General features: G+C 45.8%; 1 protein-coding gene across 3 annotated transcripts; it reads right to left on the minus strand.

Annotated features, from left to right (window-relative positions):
• Positions 1-906: 906 nt before the first annotated feature.
• Cplane2 (ciliogenesis and planar polarity effector 2) lies at positions 907-11963 on the minus strand. 3 transcript variants are annotated; one of them, XM_045150271.1, is made up of 6 exons: positions 11927-11963; positions 11417-11567; positions 3167-3319; positions 2599-2723; positions 2125-2261; positions 907-1950 (listed from the first exon to the last, which is right to left on the minus strand). In XM_045150271.1, exons 2-6 carry the CDS (start codon positions 11526-11528, stop codon positions 1701-1703), a joined length of 777 nt encoding a protein of 258 aa, XP_045006206.1. In that variant the 5' UTR covers positions 11529-11567; positions 11927-11963; the 3' UTR covers positions 907-1700. The 3 variants fall into 3 exon arrangements, with proteins under 3 accessions (XP_045006206.1, XP_045006207.1, XP_004657670.2); XM_045150272.1 differs by having other exon boundaries at positions 2599-2695; positions 3217-3319; positions 11797-11927; XM_004657613.2 differs by having other exon boundaries at positions 11797-11927.
• Positions 11964-17108: the final 5145 nt, after the last annotated feature.

Genomic DNA, 17108 nt, shown 5'->3' on the forward strand with positions numbered 1-17108 from the left:
AAGACTAATGGACAGAGGGAGGGGATATGATGCAGTGTGGAGTTGTGAAAGGGAAAGTGGGGGGGAGGGAATTGTCATGGTTTATTGTCTATACTTATGGAAGTTGTTAATAATAAATAAAATAGCAAAGTGACCTGTCAAGCCATTCCTATCTTGACTCCCACCCCATAGTGAATAAGGGTCATTTGCCCTGCACAGAGGTGTTTTCTGACTCCTAGGCTGGTGAGGTCCTTGTCCTCAGGCTGGCTTGACAGATTCAAGAACAATAAAAACACCAAAATGAAGGGATGGCTTCCTTTTATCTTTTTTTTCCCTGAGATAGGGTCTCACTCTAGCCAAGGCTAGCCTCAAATTCACAGTGATCTCCTACCTCAGCCTTCTGGAGTGCTGGAATTAAAGGCATGTGCCCTGACACCTGGCACAAATAAAAATTGTTTTCAAAGCTGGATGTGGGCTAGAGAGATGGTTTAACAGTTAAGACACTTGCCTGCAAAGCCAAAGGACTTAGGTTTGATTTCCCAGGATTCATGTAAGACAGATGCACAAGGTGGTGCACGCATCTACAGTTCGTTTGCAATAACTGAAGGTCCTGGCATTCCCATTCTCTCTCTCTCTACCTGACGCTTTCTGTCTCCAATTAAGTAAATAAATAAATCTTTTTTTTTTTTTTAAGCTGGGCATGGTGGTGTACACCTTTAATCCCAGTACTCAGGAGGCTGAAGTAGGAGAATCATTGTGAGTTCAAGGCCAGCCTGAGCTACAGTGAAACCATACCTCAAAAAACAAACAAAAAAAAAAAAAAGGGCTGGATAGATAGCTTAGCAGCTAAGGTGCATGCCTGCAAAGACCAAGGGCCTAGGTTCAATTTCCCAGTACCCACATAAGCCAGACGCACATGGTAGCACATGCATCTGGAGTTTGTTTGTAGTGGCTAGGGTGTGCCCATTCTTTCTCTCATAAGTAAAAATAAATCTAAGTAAATAATTAAATAAATTTGTGTGTGTGTATGCCAGGGTTTCTTGCTGCTGTTAACAAATGCCCATCTAGCTTTTCACGGGTGTCTAGGAAATTAACCACGACAAGCAGGCTTTACAAGCAAGTGCCTTTAACTACTGAGCCATCTCCCCAGCCCCCAAGGGCTGGATTCTTGAGTTCACAGGTGGACTGTATCTCCCAGGCTCCCTTTTAGCATTATGTGACCATGTTACTAGGTGCTGGCCAATGGACTGTGTCTATAGAAACCTCCTGAGAGACCTTCCACTTGCCCTGGCAGATGACTGGACATTGACACCCTGGGGCATCTGGGAAAATATGAGTGGGCACAGGGTGCAAAAAATCCACTTCTAGAGTTTAGCTCCCAAGATCTGAGAGTTTGTTTATCTGTTATGACAGATGGTGTTACTTCAATCAGTAAGTATCCTGACCGAAATCCTGTGAGGTCCAGGGCCAGGCTGAGCTCCCTGCCCCAGCTATCACACCCTCCATGTGTGCTACAAAGAGGGAGGGCAGTGGAGCTGGGGTCCACACTGGAGCCTTGTGTCCCCACCTCACTGCACACACTGTGCATGGAAAGCACCACCAAGATGGGCATCTCCAGGCAGCCCTCAGGATGCATCAGCCTTCTCGCCCAGCCTTATATGCTGGGTCCTGCCCTCTGCCCTGGGTCACCTGAGGGTGCTCACTCAGGATGCCATCACCCCTCAGCCAGGAGTGTTCTCTGTAGGGTTGGGAAGCAGGCCAGCTGCCACCTGGTCCTGGTGCCACAATTGTTCTGCAAGGCCATTGAGCACATGGGCAACGTCGACCAGCCCGGCCCGCCCGTCCAGTGTGTGCCCATCAGCCAGCCGCCGTCCTGGCACACTCTTCACCCGAAACAAGGGCAGCTCCCAGGCCTGTCGGAAGGCTGTGAGGTCTCGCTCAGGTACGTCCGTGTGCATGTACTGGTCAAACCTGGAGGAGGGTCAAGGAGCCTAGCCAGCGCCTCTGCCCATCACCCGCATCTGACCCAGCGTTGGCCTCCTCCTTAGAGCCCACACACAGGATCTGGGCATCCACTAAGGAAAAGCCGATGGGCTGGACCTCACAGAGTGAGCTTGACCAGCTCAGCAGTCATCCAAAGGATATTTGGAGCCAATAACTATCCTGACAACCCCAGGGGCGTCACCAGCTATGCGGGCCAGCTGTTCAGGAAGGTCTTCAAAGGAGGCTCGGTCCGTGAAGGAGAAGAGGAAGAGGAAGGCATCTGTGTTTTCTTTGCAAGCCTGAGGATGGAGAATCCACCTCACAGCACATGACCACGAGGCTGTGTGGTCACCCACACACGGGCTTATAACCTCACATCAGCTGCGGGCCTTGAGAAGAATCAATAACAATCCTTCCTTTCACAGACTGGATATCTGAGACCCAGAGCAGAGAATGGCTGTTCCTGAAGCAGAGCTCGGGCTGAGACACAGTCCCCAGTGCCAGTTCAGAGCTCTGCTGCCTAGAGGTCCTCAGGTCATTCCTGACCAGCCCAGGCTCGCTCTTGCAGACAAAGTGGGCTCACTTCAGACAACCAGCTCCTCCCAGAGCCCACCCAGGCCCCACGTGCCAGCTCACCGGCAGCATGTGGTCGAACTTTTTGAGGGCAGACTCCCCGCAGTCCCAAAACTCAAAGCGGAACATGACAACACGGTTGCTGGCTTGCAGCTTGGCCGGCCAAAACACCACAGTGGTCTGGATGCCTGAGGAGGGCTGGGGTCAGACATTCAGAAATGGAGGTGAAGGGCCACAAGGGACTGGGAAGGAACAGGAAGAAAGGAGACCTCTCTACCCTGGTGGGTCACCAGTCTGATGTGGAAGGCCACATTTCCTGTCTCAGGAAAGAAAGAGCCCTCTGTAGACCAGGAAGATGCAGTCCTTGCCACAACAAAGCAGTCTCACTGCTTGTCCAGGGAAGCCCTAAGGTCTTGGGACAGTGGGGGGTGTGGCATCATGTTGGGTCAGCTCAACATCTGGTGGAAAGGAACAAGACAGGAGGACAGGCACTACCTTGTGTCAGGGGGATATCCCAGCATCACTTTCTAAGGGTACAGAGGAAGTGGTAGAGTTGGGTATAAACCTGAGCTTGTGTGTCCAGGACCCAGAGAAGGTGTCTGAGGATGTGAGGAGGGTGAGGTCCACTCACCAGTGGTTTCATGGTGTACTACAGGCACCTCCAGGCCGGCCAGCTTGGCCACCAGCGCAGTCTTGCCCACACCACTCTTCCCGGACACAAAGATCTTGTAGCTGGCAGTGTCAATGGCCACAGAAGGGGCTAGCACTGGCCGTTCAAGAAGCCCTAGAGAAAGGATGGAGACAGTCAGAGGCCCAGCCCTGCCCTTGCTGCATCAGACCTTGGGACAGACACTTCATCTCCAAGGCTGGCCAACCAGGTTGGTGGTCAGTACTCAGCTCTGCCTTGTAGAGGTCTCGGACACACAGATGGCTTAGGGTCTTTTTTATTGTATTTATTTAAATTTCTTTGGAGGGAGCTGGGGTGAAGCAGGCTCTTACTCTAGTCCACTTTGACCTGGACCTCACTCTGTATCCCCAGAACAGCCTTCAAGTCATCCTCCTACCTCAGTCTTCCGAGTTCTGGGATTAAAGTCCCAGCTAGGGCTGGAGAGACGGCTTAGCGGTTAAGCGCTTGCCTGTGAAGCCTAAGGACCCCGGTTCGAGGCTCCATTCCCCAGGTCCCACGTTAGCCAGATGCACAAAGGGACGCACGCATCTGGAATTCGTCTGCAGTGGCTGGAGGCCCTGGCATGCCCATTCTCTCTCTCTCTCTCTGCCTCTTTCTCTCTCAGTCGCTCTCAAATAAGTAAATAAAAATAAACCAAAAAAAAATTAAAGTCCCAGCTAGCCTAGGTATCTTATAGTTCTGCTGACAGTGGACCTATGTTGGCGGGGGGGCGGGGGGGGGGGCGGGGGGGGGCGGGGGCGGGGGGGAGACTCCTATGTGCCACACTACTGTGGGCACCAAAGAAGTTAGCAAATCTCTTTACTGAGGAATTCAATAGATTTCACCATGGAATTCTGTTCAGAGATCATAAAACTGTCCCCCGCCTCCACCATCTTGAAAGAAAGCAGCCTGTTGTTGACTTCTGACCCTGTGGGAGCCGGGATACCTGCTTCAACATTTCCTCCCCCCTCCCTCCTCTCTCTCTGTAGGATAAAAGCCCCCTGAAAAAAGTTACCAGGGCACTTTACATTTCCAGTCTCAGGACTGCTGAAATGTGAGGTGTCCCTCTGTGACCTCGGAATAAAACCCTCTTCCCTGCCAGAGATGTCCCCTTGCTTCTTCCTTTCAGACTCTCTGCTAACCCCTTTTCCTTACAGGCAGGCCTTGCTATGACCCCCCACCCCCATAATACCCATTGACAAGTAAACACTCCAAACATTCAGTCAGGCTGGGAATGTAGCATCGCGGGTCAAGCGCTCGGCTGGTGTGCACAAAGCCCTGGGCTTGATCCCCAGCACCGCACAAGCCTGCTGCGGCGCCGTACACGTGCGGTCAGCACTCTGAAACCGGAAGTAGGAGGATCGGAAGTTCAGGGTCGTCTCTGGCTACACAGCAAATTCAAGGCCAGCCTGGGATCACAAAAATCATTTCTTCCCTCTCGACTCAAAGTTAGCACTGCTATTGCTGTAAGTTCTGTCTGCTTGGCACCGGCTGGAGCATAGTCAGAAGGTGGATATGATTTCCATGGAATTCCCAGAAGACAGCTGTACCTTCCCTCCCTTAATGTTTCCTCAATGCTGATGACAAGTTACTGAGAGCAGATTGTCATTGACCATCCACCGGTCAGGCCATGGCACACACGATCCTTAGTCACTTCCCCAGCACCTTCAAGGGACAGCAACAGCAACAGCAGTTCTCTCCATTTACAGATGAGAGACCTGAGGCTACAGTTCACTTATTCAAGGTCACACAGCTAGGTTGTGGGAAGCCTGAGTTTGAGGAACCCCAAATCTAGTGTTCCCCACTACCATGAGATAGAAAGAAACAGACATATTACAGTCTTGTATTTTGTTCTGATTTCTTGGATTTCTTGGGGAGGGGTGAGGATTGTCAGGTGTGGTGGGATACATTAGTGATTCTAGCTATTTGGGAGGCCTCTAAGGCAAGAGTATTAATTAAGCCCAGAAGTTTGAAGCAAGACTGGGCAACACAGTAAAATCGTGTGTGTGTGTGTGTGTGTGTGTTATTTACAAAGCATGCTCATTACCCATCACTAGTAATAAATAACTCTAGCTCAACCACCATTCTTAAAATCTTCTTAAGAACCAAAAATCAGTAGACGGGAAGAAATAATAAAGATTAGGGCAGAAATTAATGAAATAGAAACAAAAAGAACACTCCAAAAAATTAATGAAACAAAGAGTTGGTTCTTTGAAAGGATAAACAAGATTGATAAACCCTTAGCAAATCTGACCAAAAGAAAGAGAGAAGAGACACAAATTAATAAAATCAGAGGTGAACAAGGTAACATCACAACAGATTCCAGAGAAATTCAAAAAATCATAGGGACATACTATAAAAGCATATACTCCACAAAGTATGAAAATCTGAAAGAAATGGATGATTTCCTTGATCTATATGACCTACCTAAATTAAATCAAAATGAGATTAACCACTTAAATAGACCTATAACAAACATGAAGATCCAAACAGTTATCAATAATCTCCCAACTAAAAAAAGCCCAGGCCCGGATGGATTCACTGCTGAATTTTACCAGACTTTTAAGGAAGAGCTAACACCATTGCTTCTTAAGCTTTTCCAGGAAATAGAAAAAGAAGGAATTCTACCAAACTCCTTCTATGAGGCCAGCATCACCCTGATACCAAAACCAGGCAAAGATAGAACAACAAAAGAAAATTACAGACCAATCTCCCTCATGAACATAGATGCAAAAATTCTCAACAAAATATTGGCAAACAGAACAAGAGTATATCAAAAAGATCATTCACCCTGACCAAGTAGACTATCCCAGAGATGCAGGGATGGTTCAACATACGCAAATCTATAAATGTAATACATCACATAAACGGGTTGAAGGACAAAAATCACATGATCATCTCATTAGACGCAGAGAAAGCATTTGACAAAATCCAACATCCCTTCATGATAAAAGTCCTACAGAGACTGGGATAGAAGGAACATATCTCAATATAATAAAGGCTATTTATGACAAGCCTACAGCCAACATATTACTAAATGGGGAAAAACTGGAAGCTTTTCCACTAAAATCAGGAACAAGACAAGGGTGTCCACTGTCCCCACTTTTATTTAATATAGTTTTGGAAGTCTTAGCCATAGCAATAAGGCAAGAGACACACATAAAAGGGATACAAATTGGAAAGGAAGAAATCAAGTTATCATTATTTGCAGATGACATGATTCTATACATAAAGGACCCTAAAGACTCTACTAGCAAGCTGTTAGAGCTGATCAAAACCTACAGCAATGTAGCAGGATACAAAATAAATACACAGAAATCAGTAGCCTTCATATATGCTAACAACAAACACACAGAGGATGAAATCAGAGAATCACTCCCATTCACAATTGCATCAAAAAAAATAAAAATAAAATACCTTGGAATAAACCTAACCAAGGAAGTAAAGAATCTCTACAATGAGAACTTTAAAACACTCAAGCGAGAAATTGCAGAAGACACTAGAAAGTGGAGAAACATCCCTTGTTCCTGGATTGGAAGAATCAATATCGTGAAAATGGCAATCTTACCTAAAGCAATCTATACATTTAATGCAATCCCTATCAAAATTCCAAAGGCTTTCTTCATGGAAATAGAAAAAACAATCCAAAAATTCATTTGGAATCACAAAAAACCTCGAATACCTAAAATAATACTGAGCAACAAAAAAGAGGCTGGTGGTATCACCATACCTGATTTTAACCTATACTACAGAGCCATAGTAACAAAAACAGCATGGTACTGGCACAAAAACAGACATGTAGATCAGTGGAACAGAATAGAGGACCCAGATGTAAGCCCAAGTAGCTATAGCCACCTGATATTCGATAAAAATGCCAAAAATACTCATTGGAGAAGAGACAGCCTCTTCAGCAAATGGTGTTTTGAAAACTGGATATATATCTGCAGAAGGATGAAAATAGATTCTTCTCTCTCGCCATGCACAAGAATTAAGTCCAAATGGATTAAAGACCTTAACATCAGACCGGAAACTTTGAAACTGCTAGAGGAAAAAGTAGGGGAAACCCTTCAACATATTGGTCTTGGCAAAGACTTTCTGAATACAACCCCAATTGCTCAGGCAATAAAACCACAGATTAACCACTGGGACCTAATGAAATTACAAAGATTTTGCACCGCAAAGGACACAGTGAAAAAAGCAAAGAGGCAACCTACAGAATGGGAAAAATTCTTCGCCAGCTATATATCTGATAGAGGATTAATATCTAGGATATACAAAGAACTCAAAAAGTTAAATAATAAGGAATCAAACAAGCCAATCAAAAAATGGGCTATGGAGCTAAATAAAGAGTTCTCAAAGGAAGAAATACGAATGGCATATAAGCATCTAAAAAAATGTTCTACGTCACTAGTTATCAGGGAAATGCAGATTAAAACTACACTGAGATTCCATCTCACTCCTGTCAGATTGGCCACCATCATGAAAACAAATGATCATAAATGTTGGCGGGGATGTGGAAAAAAAGGAACCCTTCTGCACTGCTGGTGGGAATGTAATCTGGTCCAGCCATTGTGGAAAACAGTGTGGAGGTTCCTAAAACAGCTAGAGATTGATCTACCATATGACCCAGCTATAGCACTCCTAGGCATATATCCAAAGGACTCATCTCATTTCCTTAGAAGTACGTGCTCAACCATGTTTATTGCTGCTCAATTTATAATAGCTGGGAAATGGAACCAGCCTAGATGTCCCTCAACAGATGAGTGGATAATGAAGATGTGGTACATTTATACAATGGAGTTCTACTCAGTGGTAAAGAAAAATGAAGTTATGAAATGCAGAAAAATGGATGGACCTGGAAAGTATTATACTAAGTCAGGTAACCCAGGCCCAGAAAGCCAAGCGCCACATGTTCTCTCTCATATGTGGATCCTAGCTACAGATGACTGGGCTTCTGCGTGAGAATGAAAATACTTAGTAGCAGAGGCCAGTAAGTTGAAAAGGAGACATAAAGGGTGGAGAAAGGAAGAGAGGAGGATACTTAATAGGTTGATATTGTATATATGTAATTACAATGATTGTAATGGGGAGGTAATATGATGGAGAATGGAATTTCAAATGGGAAAGTGTGGGGGTGGGGAGGGAGGGAATTACCATGGGATATATTTTATAATCATGGAAAATGTTAATAAAAATTAAAAAAAAAAAAAAACTTCTTAAGATTATGAAGGACCTTGCCACATTCCCCAGGGCTTGTGTGGAAATCACAGAGTAGGGGAGTTCCAAAATCCTTGCTACTTACAGCACAGGTCCATGAATCCATGGACATCAGCAGTGGCTTCCCAGAGAGCAGATTTCAGCAGCCCAGATCCCCTGCATCATCATTTGCCTACTAACAGGGACCCCTGGGAAGACACTCTGCTTAGAACACAAGGCTCTGTGAACTGGGCCTCTAATACTTTCTTCCTTTCTTCCCTCCCTCTTTCCTCTCACTTTCTGTATTTGGTCGTGCTGTGGACTCTAGGCAAGTGTTCTACTGATGAGCTACATTTCTGCCCACCTCCCTTATTTCTTTTTTAAATTTTTTTTGAGGTAGGTTCTCATTCTAAGCCAGGATGACCTGGAACTCACTCTGTAGTCCCAGCTTGGCCTCAAACACAGCGATCCTCCTACCTCTGCCTCCCAAGTGCTGGGATTAAAAGTGTGTCCCACTATGCCTGGCTTAAAAATATTTTTATTAGCCAGGCGTGGTGGCACACGCCTTTAATCCCAGCACTCGGGAGGCAGAGGTAGGAGGATCGCCGTGAGTTCAAGGCCACCCTGAGACTACATAGTGAATTCCAGGTCAGCCTGAGCCAGAGTGAGACCCTACCTCAAAAAACTAAAACTAAAACAACAACAACAACAACAAATATATATATATATATATATTTTTATTGACTTATTGTCAGGGAAAGATAAACGGAGAGGGAATGAATATAGGAATGCCAGGGACTCTTGCCACTGCAAACAAACTCCAGATGCATGTGTCACTTTTATGTGTCTGGCTTTATGTGGTTACTAGGGAATCAAACCTGGGCTAGTTTAGACTTTGCAAGCAAGGGCCTTTAACTGATGAGCCATCTCTCTGGCATCCTCCCTCAAACTCACAGCAATTCTAATTCAGCTTCTTATATATTGGGATTAAAGGCATGAGGCACCATACCCCACTATCCCTCATATTTTTAAGAGATATTTTTAAAATATTTTATTTTTATTTATTTATTTGAAAAGAGATACAGAAATAGGAAGGGAGAGAGAGAGAAAGAATGGGCATGTCAGGGCCTCCAGCCACTGTGGATGAACTCCAGATGCATGTGCCCCCTTGTGCATCTGGCTTATGTGGGTCTTGGGGAATTGAACCTGGGTCCTTTGGCTTTGCAGGCAAGCGCCTTAACTGCTAAACCATCCCTTCAACCCCTATCCCTCATATTTTTAAAATTTATTTTATTTTTAAACATTTTATTTACTTCAGAGAGAGAGAGAAAGAGGTACACAGATAGGTAGGTAAAGAGAGAAAATGGGTGTGCCAGGGCCTCCACCCACTGCAAATGAACTCCAGACCCATGCACCACCTTGTGCATCTGGCTTACATGGGTACTGGGGAATTGAACCTGAGTCCTTAGGCTTCACAGGCAAGCACCTAAACTGCCAAGCCATCATTCCAGCCCTATTATTTACTTTGAGGTGCATCACCACTCTAGCCCAGGCAGACCTATGTAGTCTTTACTACATAAAATTCACTATGTAGTCTCAGGCTGCCTCAAACTCATGGCAATCCTCCAACCTCTGCCTCGCAAATGCTGGGATTAAAGACGTGCTAAAGTTCTGAAAGTCCTGTCTCTGGTCTTTCTTCTTTGTGGTACTGTGGGTGAAACCTACAGCCTCCACCATGCTGGTGAGAACTGTGTCACAGAGCTATATAGATCTGTGGCCCATGCCCCTCTTTATTTATCTTCCTTCCTTCTTCCCTCCATCCTGCCTTTTTTTTTTTTCTTTTTTTTCAAGGTAAGGTTTCACTCTAGTCCAGACCAACCTAGCAGTCACTATGTAGTCTCAGTGTGGCCTCAAATTCACAGTGATCCTCTTACCTCTGCCTCCTGAGGGCTGGGATTAAAGGCATGTGCCACCACGCCTAGCTCTCTTTCAACTATTTATTTAAAATTTATTTGTGGGGGGGAGGGGAAATGGGCGCACCAGGGCTTCCAGCTGCTGCAAATGAACCCCCCAGATGCATGCAACATTTTGTGCATCTGGCTTATGAGGGTCCTGGAGAATCAAACCTGGGTCCTTTGGCTTTGCAGGCAAGTGCCTTAACCGCTAAGCCATCTATCCAGCCCTCTCTTTCAACTTTTTGAGACAGGATCTTCACAAGCTACTCAGGCTGACTTTGAACTCATTCTGTGGCATAAATAGGCTTTGAATTTGTGATCCTCCTACCTCTGCCACTCCAGTCACCTGGAGTCACAGATCTGTGCCACATACTTGGCTTCGTTCTTTGGTTTTAAACCTGCTAGTGTTTTGTCTCTTCTGGCCATAGAAAGCCTCTAGAAGCTGATGTCAGGCCCTTTGCTGGCCAGTAAGCCAGGGCCCTGCTTGGGTAAGCCATCTTTATCTTGGAAACATCAATGTTTTCCTTCGACAGTGGGGTATGGAAAAGGCTCATCTCTGCTCGCTGGGGCAGCTCCTGGACCAGTCTAAGCATGCTGCTGAGAAGGTTAAATGGGAGTCCACTGTGCAAAGCGCCCAGCAGAGGGCCTGGCATGGGGTATAAGCTCAATCAACAGCATCTCTTGGCTACAATGGCTGCTGGCAGGGATGGGCTGTTTCCATGCTCTTGGCTCTGTTGGTGGAATTAGCTCTAAGGAGATGTGGGGGTGGTGGGGATCTTAGTGATATGACTTCCACGAGTTTCTAAGTGCGAGTACTGCCTTGCTTCTGTCCTTTCCTCCCAATCAGAAGACCCTGTCCTTCCTGGGGAGTGTTAAGAGTGGGTGGCGAACGCCTTTAATTCCAGCACTTGGGAGGCAGAGGCAGGAGGATCACCGTGAATTCAAGGCCAGCCTGAGACTACATAGTGAATTCCAGGTCAGCTTGAGATAGCAGGAGACCTTACTTCGAAAAACCAAAAACAAACGAACAAACAAAAAAGAAGTGGGGAGGAGAGTCACTTACCAAACACACGTCGGCGGTTTCTGCGCAGGACGCAGGCCAAGTATTCCTTGCCCTCCACCGTCTCATGCCAGTCGGGGACAATCACCGAACCATGCGCGGGAGGTCTGGCCATGGCCGAGCACGCTAAGGAGCTAAGAAGGCGGCCCTAATACTGAGAGCATGGGGTGGAAAGGAGGTAACTATGCCAAAGTGGCCCTGTGATCCCGCTCGATCTCCCCCGACTCATGGAGCCCCAGGTCCCCACATCCCCCCTCCTGCACAGCGCTTTCTGGGGTCACAGCCCATTGTTCTGGGAAGGTACTTGCATAATGCCTGTGTGCCTCATCACCTGCATGGGAGAGTCACACGGCTCTGCTTCTCCTCTACCACCTCCTTCCTACCTCTGCCTCCCCAGCGCTGGACTCCCCGGGGCCATCAACCTTCTCCGTCCGCAGTCCCTGCCAGCAGGCGGGCTAGTGTCCAGACGGTCCCTTTAAAAGCCCGCCCGGCACCACGCCGCCCAGTCCTTACCGCCACGGCTTCCGCCCGGCCAGCGTCTGGCTTCGACTTCGCCTTGCGTCTACGCAGGCGCGGGTGCGATGTTGCCATAGAGACGCAGGGGGCGGACTGGGACGCTCGGAGCTGGGCGAGGTTCTGTCCTCCAACAAAAAGTATGCAATGACACCCGGATACAACCGCGACTCCATCTCAGCCCAGGCTTTCTTCTGAAAGCTGAGCAGACCTTTCCACGGCTCCCTGTACCTCGGTTTCCTCGTCACTTCTACAAATGTCCTCTTCTACAACGTAATTAGATAATATTTATTTGACCGACAGCAGAGTTGCTATCATTATTACTGTCGCTCCTGTCACTATTATTACTCATCCTGCAGATGGGTAAGCAGCTCTCAGAGAAGTCAAGAGAGTTGGAAGAGGTCTTAAAAAGGAGTCAGTGGAGCCGGGCATGGTGGCGCACGCCTTTAATCCCAGCACTTGGGAGGCAGAAGTAGGAGGACCGCCATGAGTTCGAGGCCACCCTGAGACTATATATCGTTAATTCCAGGTCAGCCTGGACCAGAGTGAGACCCTACCTCGAAAAACAAAAAACCAAGCAACCAAACAAAAAGTCAGTGGCCCACGCCCTTAATCCCAGTCCTGGGGAGGCAGAAGTAGGTGGATCGTTGTGAGTTCGAAGTCAACCTGAGACTACATAGTGAAATCCAGGTCAGCCTAGGCTAGAGCAAGATCCTACCTTGAAAAAACAAAAAATAAAATAAACTTAAAACAGGAGTCAGGAGCCAGGCATGGTGGCACACACTTTTAACCCCCAGCACTAGAGAGAGCAAGGTAGAGGGATCACCAAGTGATTACTAGGCTCCAACTGTGTCCTGGCTCTGGTTCTAGTTTCATCAGTGTTCTGTACAGTCTTCAAGTAAGGCCAGCCACTGTTTTGGGAGGAATAAGTTAAGGCTGGACAGAGGGGATTGACAGGGATTGAGTAAATTCTATAAACATCCCAGCCTGTGGGAATGGCATCGCTTCTACAGATGAGGACATTCAGAGGTGTGACTTGTCTGAAGTTACAGCGCATACTTGTCAGTGGAAAACGAGACTTAGAACCCAGGGTTACCTGACCCTGAGTATACATCTGTTCTGCCAAACAGGGTTTTATGTTTTCAGCACTCCATCCCCAGCCCCCAGGAGGGACTAGCAGTGCTAACGGCAAGCCAGAGGGCCATGAACCCACTGAGGCACGTGTCTCAGGGGAGTGGGTAGGAAAGGGATGCATTGTTCTCCCTCAGCTTGCTAACTCTGCAGCTAGGCTGAAATACAAACAGCCATCCCCACAGGATGCGTTCTGCGGCTGGAATCCCTGGCTCGTGCTCCTGGGTCACGTGTTTCCTCTTCCTACCGCTCTTACTGCAGTCTGCTCAGTCAGTCATTCGCAGCTGTGTGAAGCTCTGTCTGTGGGTCAGGAGTGTTGAATTGTTTCTGGGTTTACAGACTTCATGTCCAGCCTTGCCCTGGTTTGGCTTGTTGGGGGCTCAGTGAGAGGGTGAGAAGATGAAGCAACTTGGCCGAGTGAGCACAGGTTAACCTGGAGGCCAGGGAGAGTGTCAAGTCACCTTGGGCACAAGACGGGGCTGGTGTCAGAGGAGCTGGTGGCCAGAATCAGGAGGTCAATATTCACTGCTCTCCATGAGGTCGGCTTCACCTGAAAGCTTCAAAGCTGGCTCTGGGCCTCCAACCCCGAGAGGTTCTGCTCCAGGGGTTAGGAGGAGTCTGAACATTTAACAGGAGCACTGGGCATTTCTGAAACTGGGATCAGTCAGTATTAATCAGCTGCTTGGGTTGCTGAGACCAAGTACACTGAGGGCTTAAACAAGGGTCAGAAAAGCAGGTTGGAGAGAGATGGCTTAGCAGTTAAAAGGCACTTGCCCACAAAGCTAAAGGATCAAGGTTCGATTTTCCAGTACCCATGTAAAACCAGATGCACAAGGTGGTATATACATCTGAAGTTCATCTGCAGAGGCTTGCCTTCTCATTCTCTCTCTCTCTCTCTGCCTCTCTCTGTGTCAAATAAATAAATAAATATTTTTTTTAAAAGAGCCAGGCATGATGGTGCATGCCTTTAATCCCAACACTCCAGAGGCACAGGTAAGAGGATCATTGTGAGTTCGAGGTCACCCTAAGAGTACATAGTGAATTCCAGGTCTGGAGACCAGTGTCATGGTGCCAAAAGGGCTGGTTTCTGGTGATGCTGCCTGCTTGCTGAGAAAGAACATGGTCTGCCATTGGTTCCTCTCTGCCTGTTTCTCCATCTCCCTTCTACTTTCCTCTCCCTCCTCCTGTTTCTTCTCCTTTCTTCTTCTCCCTCCTGCTCCTTCTGGTTTATCTTGTGTGTGTGGTGTGTGCATGAATGTTTACGTGTGGGGGTGCTTGTGGTCAGAAGTTGGTGTCAAGTGTCTTCCTCAGTTATCCTCTATTTTTCTTTCTTTCTTTCGTTTTTTTTTTTTTAAGTAGGGTTTCACCCTAGCCCCGGCTGACCTGGAATTCACTATGTAGTTTCAGGATGGCCTCTAACTCATGGCGATCCTCCTACCTCTGCCTCCCAAGTGCTGGGATTAAAGGTGTGCACCAACACACCTGGCAGTTATCCTTTATTTTTTTTAAATTTTTATTAGCATTTTCCATGATTATAAAAAAATATCCCATGGTAATTCCCTCCCCCCTCACACTTTCCCCTTTGAAATTCCATTCTCCATCACATTACCTCCCCATCTCAATCTCCTCTATTTTTTTAAAAACTTTTTTTTATTAACAATTTCCATAATTATAGACAATAAAGCATGATAATTTTCTTCCTTTCCTACTTTTCCCTTCAAAATGCACTCTCCATTATATTCCCTCCCTCTCTCAATTAGTCTTTTATTTTAATATCATCTCTTCTCACTATTATGAGGGTCTTGTATAGGTGGTACTAGGCATTGCAAGGTCAAGGTCATATTGAGGCCAGTATGTTTCAGTGCCAAATACTCTGTCGCTTCTTCTCAGCACTATGATACCTTTTGGGTCATCCCAGTGGTCACTGCCATCTAAAAAGAGAAGCTTCTCTAACCAAAAGTGAGAGTAGCATTAACATATGGGTATGAATGTTAAGAAAAGTGCAGGCCTATATACCAGGCTTTGGGGCAGGTACTGACCCAGTGTAAGTAGGCCCTGTTACCTTTTGGGATGGCTTCTGGTGTCACCTATGCTGCGTGCCTACTTGGATCCCTCTTTACTGTGCTGTGGGCTTGGTCAGTGGGTCTGCTACTCTGATCGACTGTGCTGGGAGCCATGTAGCTGACTTCCCTTTCCCAGGTCTTCAGTGGTTGCTGAAGCTGGCAGCTGGGGGAGGGGAGGCTGTGGAGGGTGCCTGAAGTTGTACCAGAGCTGTGTAACTGGTCCCTGGAGTCGTCTTCTTCTTCTTCTTCTTCTTCTTCTTCTTCTTCTTCTTCTTCTTTTTTTTTTTTTTTTAGAGCTGATAAGAACCTACAGCCATATAGCAGGATACAAAATAAATACACAGAAATCAGTAGCCTTCATATATGCTAACAACAAACACACAGAGGATGAAATCAGAGAATTACTCCCATTCACAATTGCATCAAAAAATAAATAAATAAATAAAGTACCTTGGAATAAACCTAACCAAGGAAGTAAAGAATCTCTACAATGAGAACTTTAAAACTCTCAAGTGAGAAATTGCAGAAGACACTAGAAAGTGGAAAAACATCCCTTGTTCCTGGATTGGATGAATCAATATTGTGAAAATGGCAATTTTACCAAAAGCATCTACACATTTAATGCAATCCCTATCAAAATTCCAAAGACATTCTTCATGGAAATAGAAAAAACAATCCAAAAATTCATTTGGAATCACAAAAAACCTTGAATATCTAAAATACTACTGAGTAACAAAACTAAGGCTGGTGGTATCACCATACCTGATTTTAACCTATACTACAGAGCCATAGTAACAAAAACAGCATGGTACTGGCACAAAAACAGACATGTAGATCAATGGAACAGAATAGAGGACCCAGATATAAGTCCAGGTAGCTATAGTCACCTGATATTCGATAAAAATGCCAAAAATACTCATTGGAGAAAAGACAGCCTCTTCAGCAAATGGTGTTGGGAAAACTGGATATATATCTGTAGAAGGATGAAAATAGATTCTTCTCTCTCTCCATGCACAAGAATTAAGTCCAAATAGATTAAAGACCTTAACATAAGACCTGAAACTGCTACAGGAAAAAGTAGGGGAAACCCTTTAACATATTGATCTTGGCAAAGACTTTCTGAATACAACCCCAATTGCTCAGTCAATAAAACCACAGATTAGTCACTGGGACCTCATGAAATTACAAAGATTTTGCACTGCAAAGGACACAGTGAAAAAAGCAAAGAGGCAACCTACAGAATGGGAAAAAAATCTTCGCCAGCTATATATCTGATAGAGGATTAATACCCAGGATATACAAAGAACTCAAAAAGTTTAATAATAAGGAATTAAATAAGCCAATCAAAAAATAGGCCATGGAGCTAAATAGAGCATTCTCAAAGGAAGAAATACAAATGGCATATAAGCATCTAAAAAAATGTTCTACGTCACTAGTCATCAGGGAAATGCAGATTAAAACTACATTGAGATTCCATTTCACTCCTGTCAGATTGGCTACCATCATGAAAACAAATGATCATAAATGTTGGCGGGGATGTGGAAAAAGAGGAACCCTTCTACACTGCTGGTGGGAACGCAATCTGGCCCAGCCATTGTGGAAATCAGTGTGGAGGTTCCTAAAACAGCTAAAGATTGATCTACCATATGACCCAGCTATAGCACTCCTAGGCATATATCCGAAGGACTCATCTCATTTCCTTAGAAGTACGTGCTCAACCATGTTTATTGCTGCTCAATTTATAATAGCTGGGAAATGGAACCAGCCTAGATGTCCCTCAACCGATGAGTAGATAATGAAGATGTGGCACATTTATACAATGGAGTTCTACTCAGCGGTAAAGAAAAATGAAGTTATGAAATTTGCAGAAAAATGGATGGATCTGGAAAGGATTATACTAAGTGAAGTAACCCAGGCCCAGAAAGCCAATCACCACATGTTCTCTCTCATATGTGGATCCTAGCTACAGATGATTGGGCTTCTGCGTG

Source organism: Jaculus jaculus, chromosome 5 (genome assembly GCF_020740685.1).
Source record: "Jaculus jaculus isolate mJacJac1 chromosome 5, mJacJac1.mat.Y.cur, whole genome shotgun sequence".
Classification (NCBI taxonomy): Eukaryota; Metazoa; Chordata; class Mammalia; order Rodentia; family Dipodidae; genus Jaculus; species Jaculus jaculus.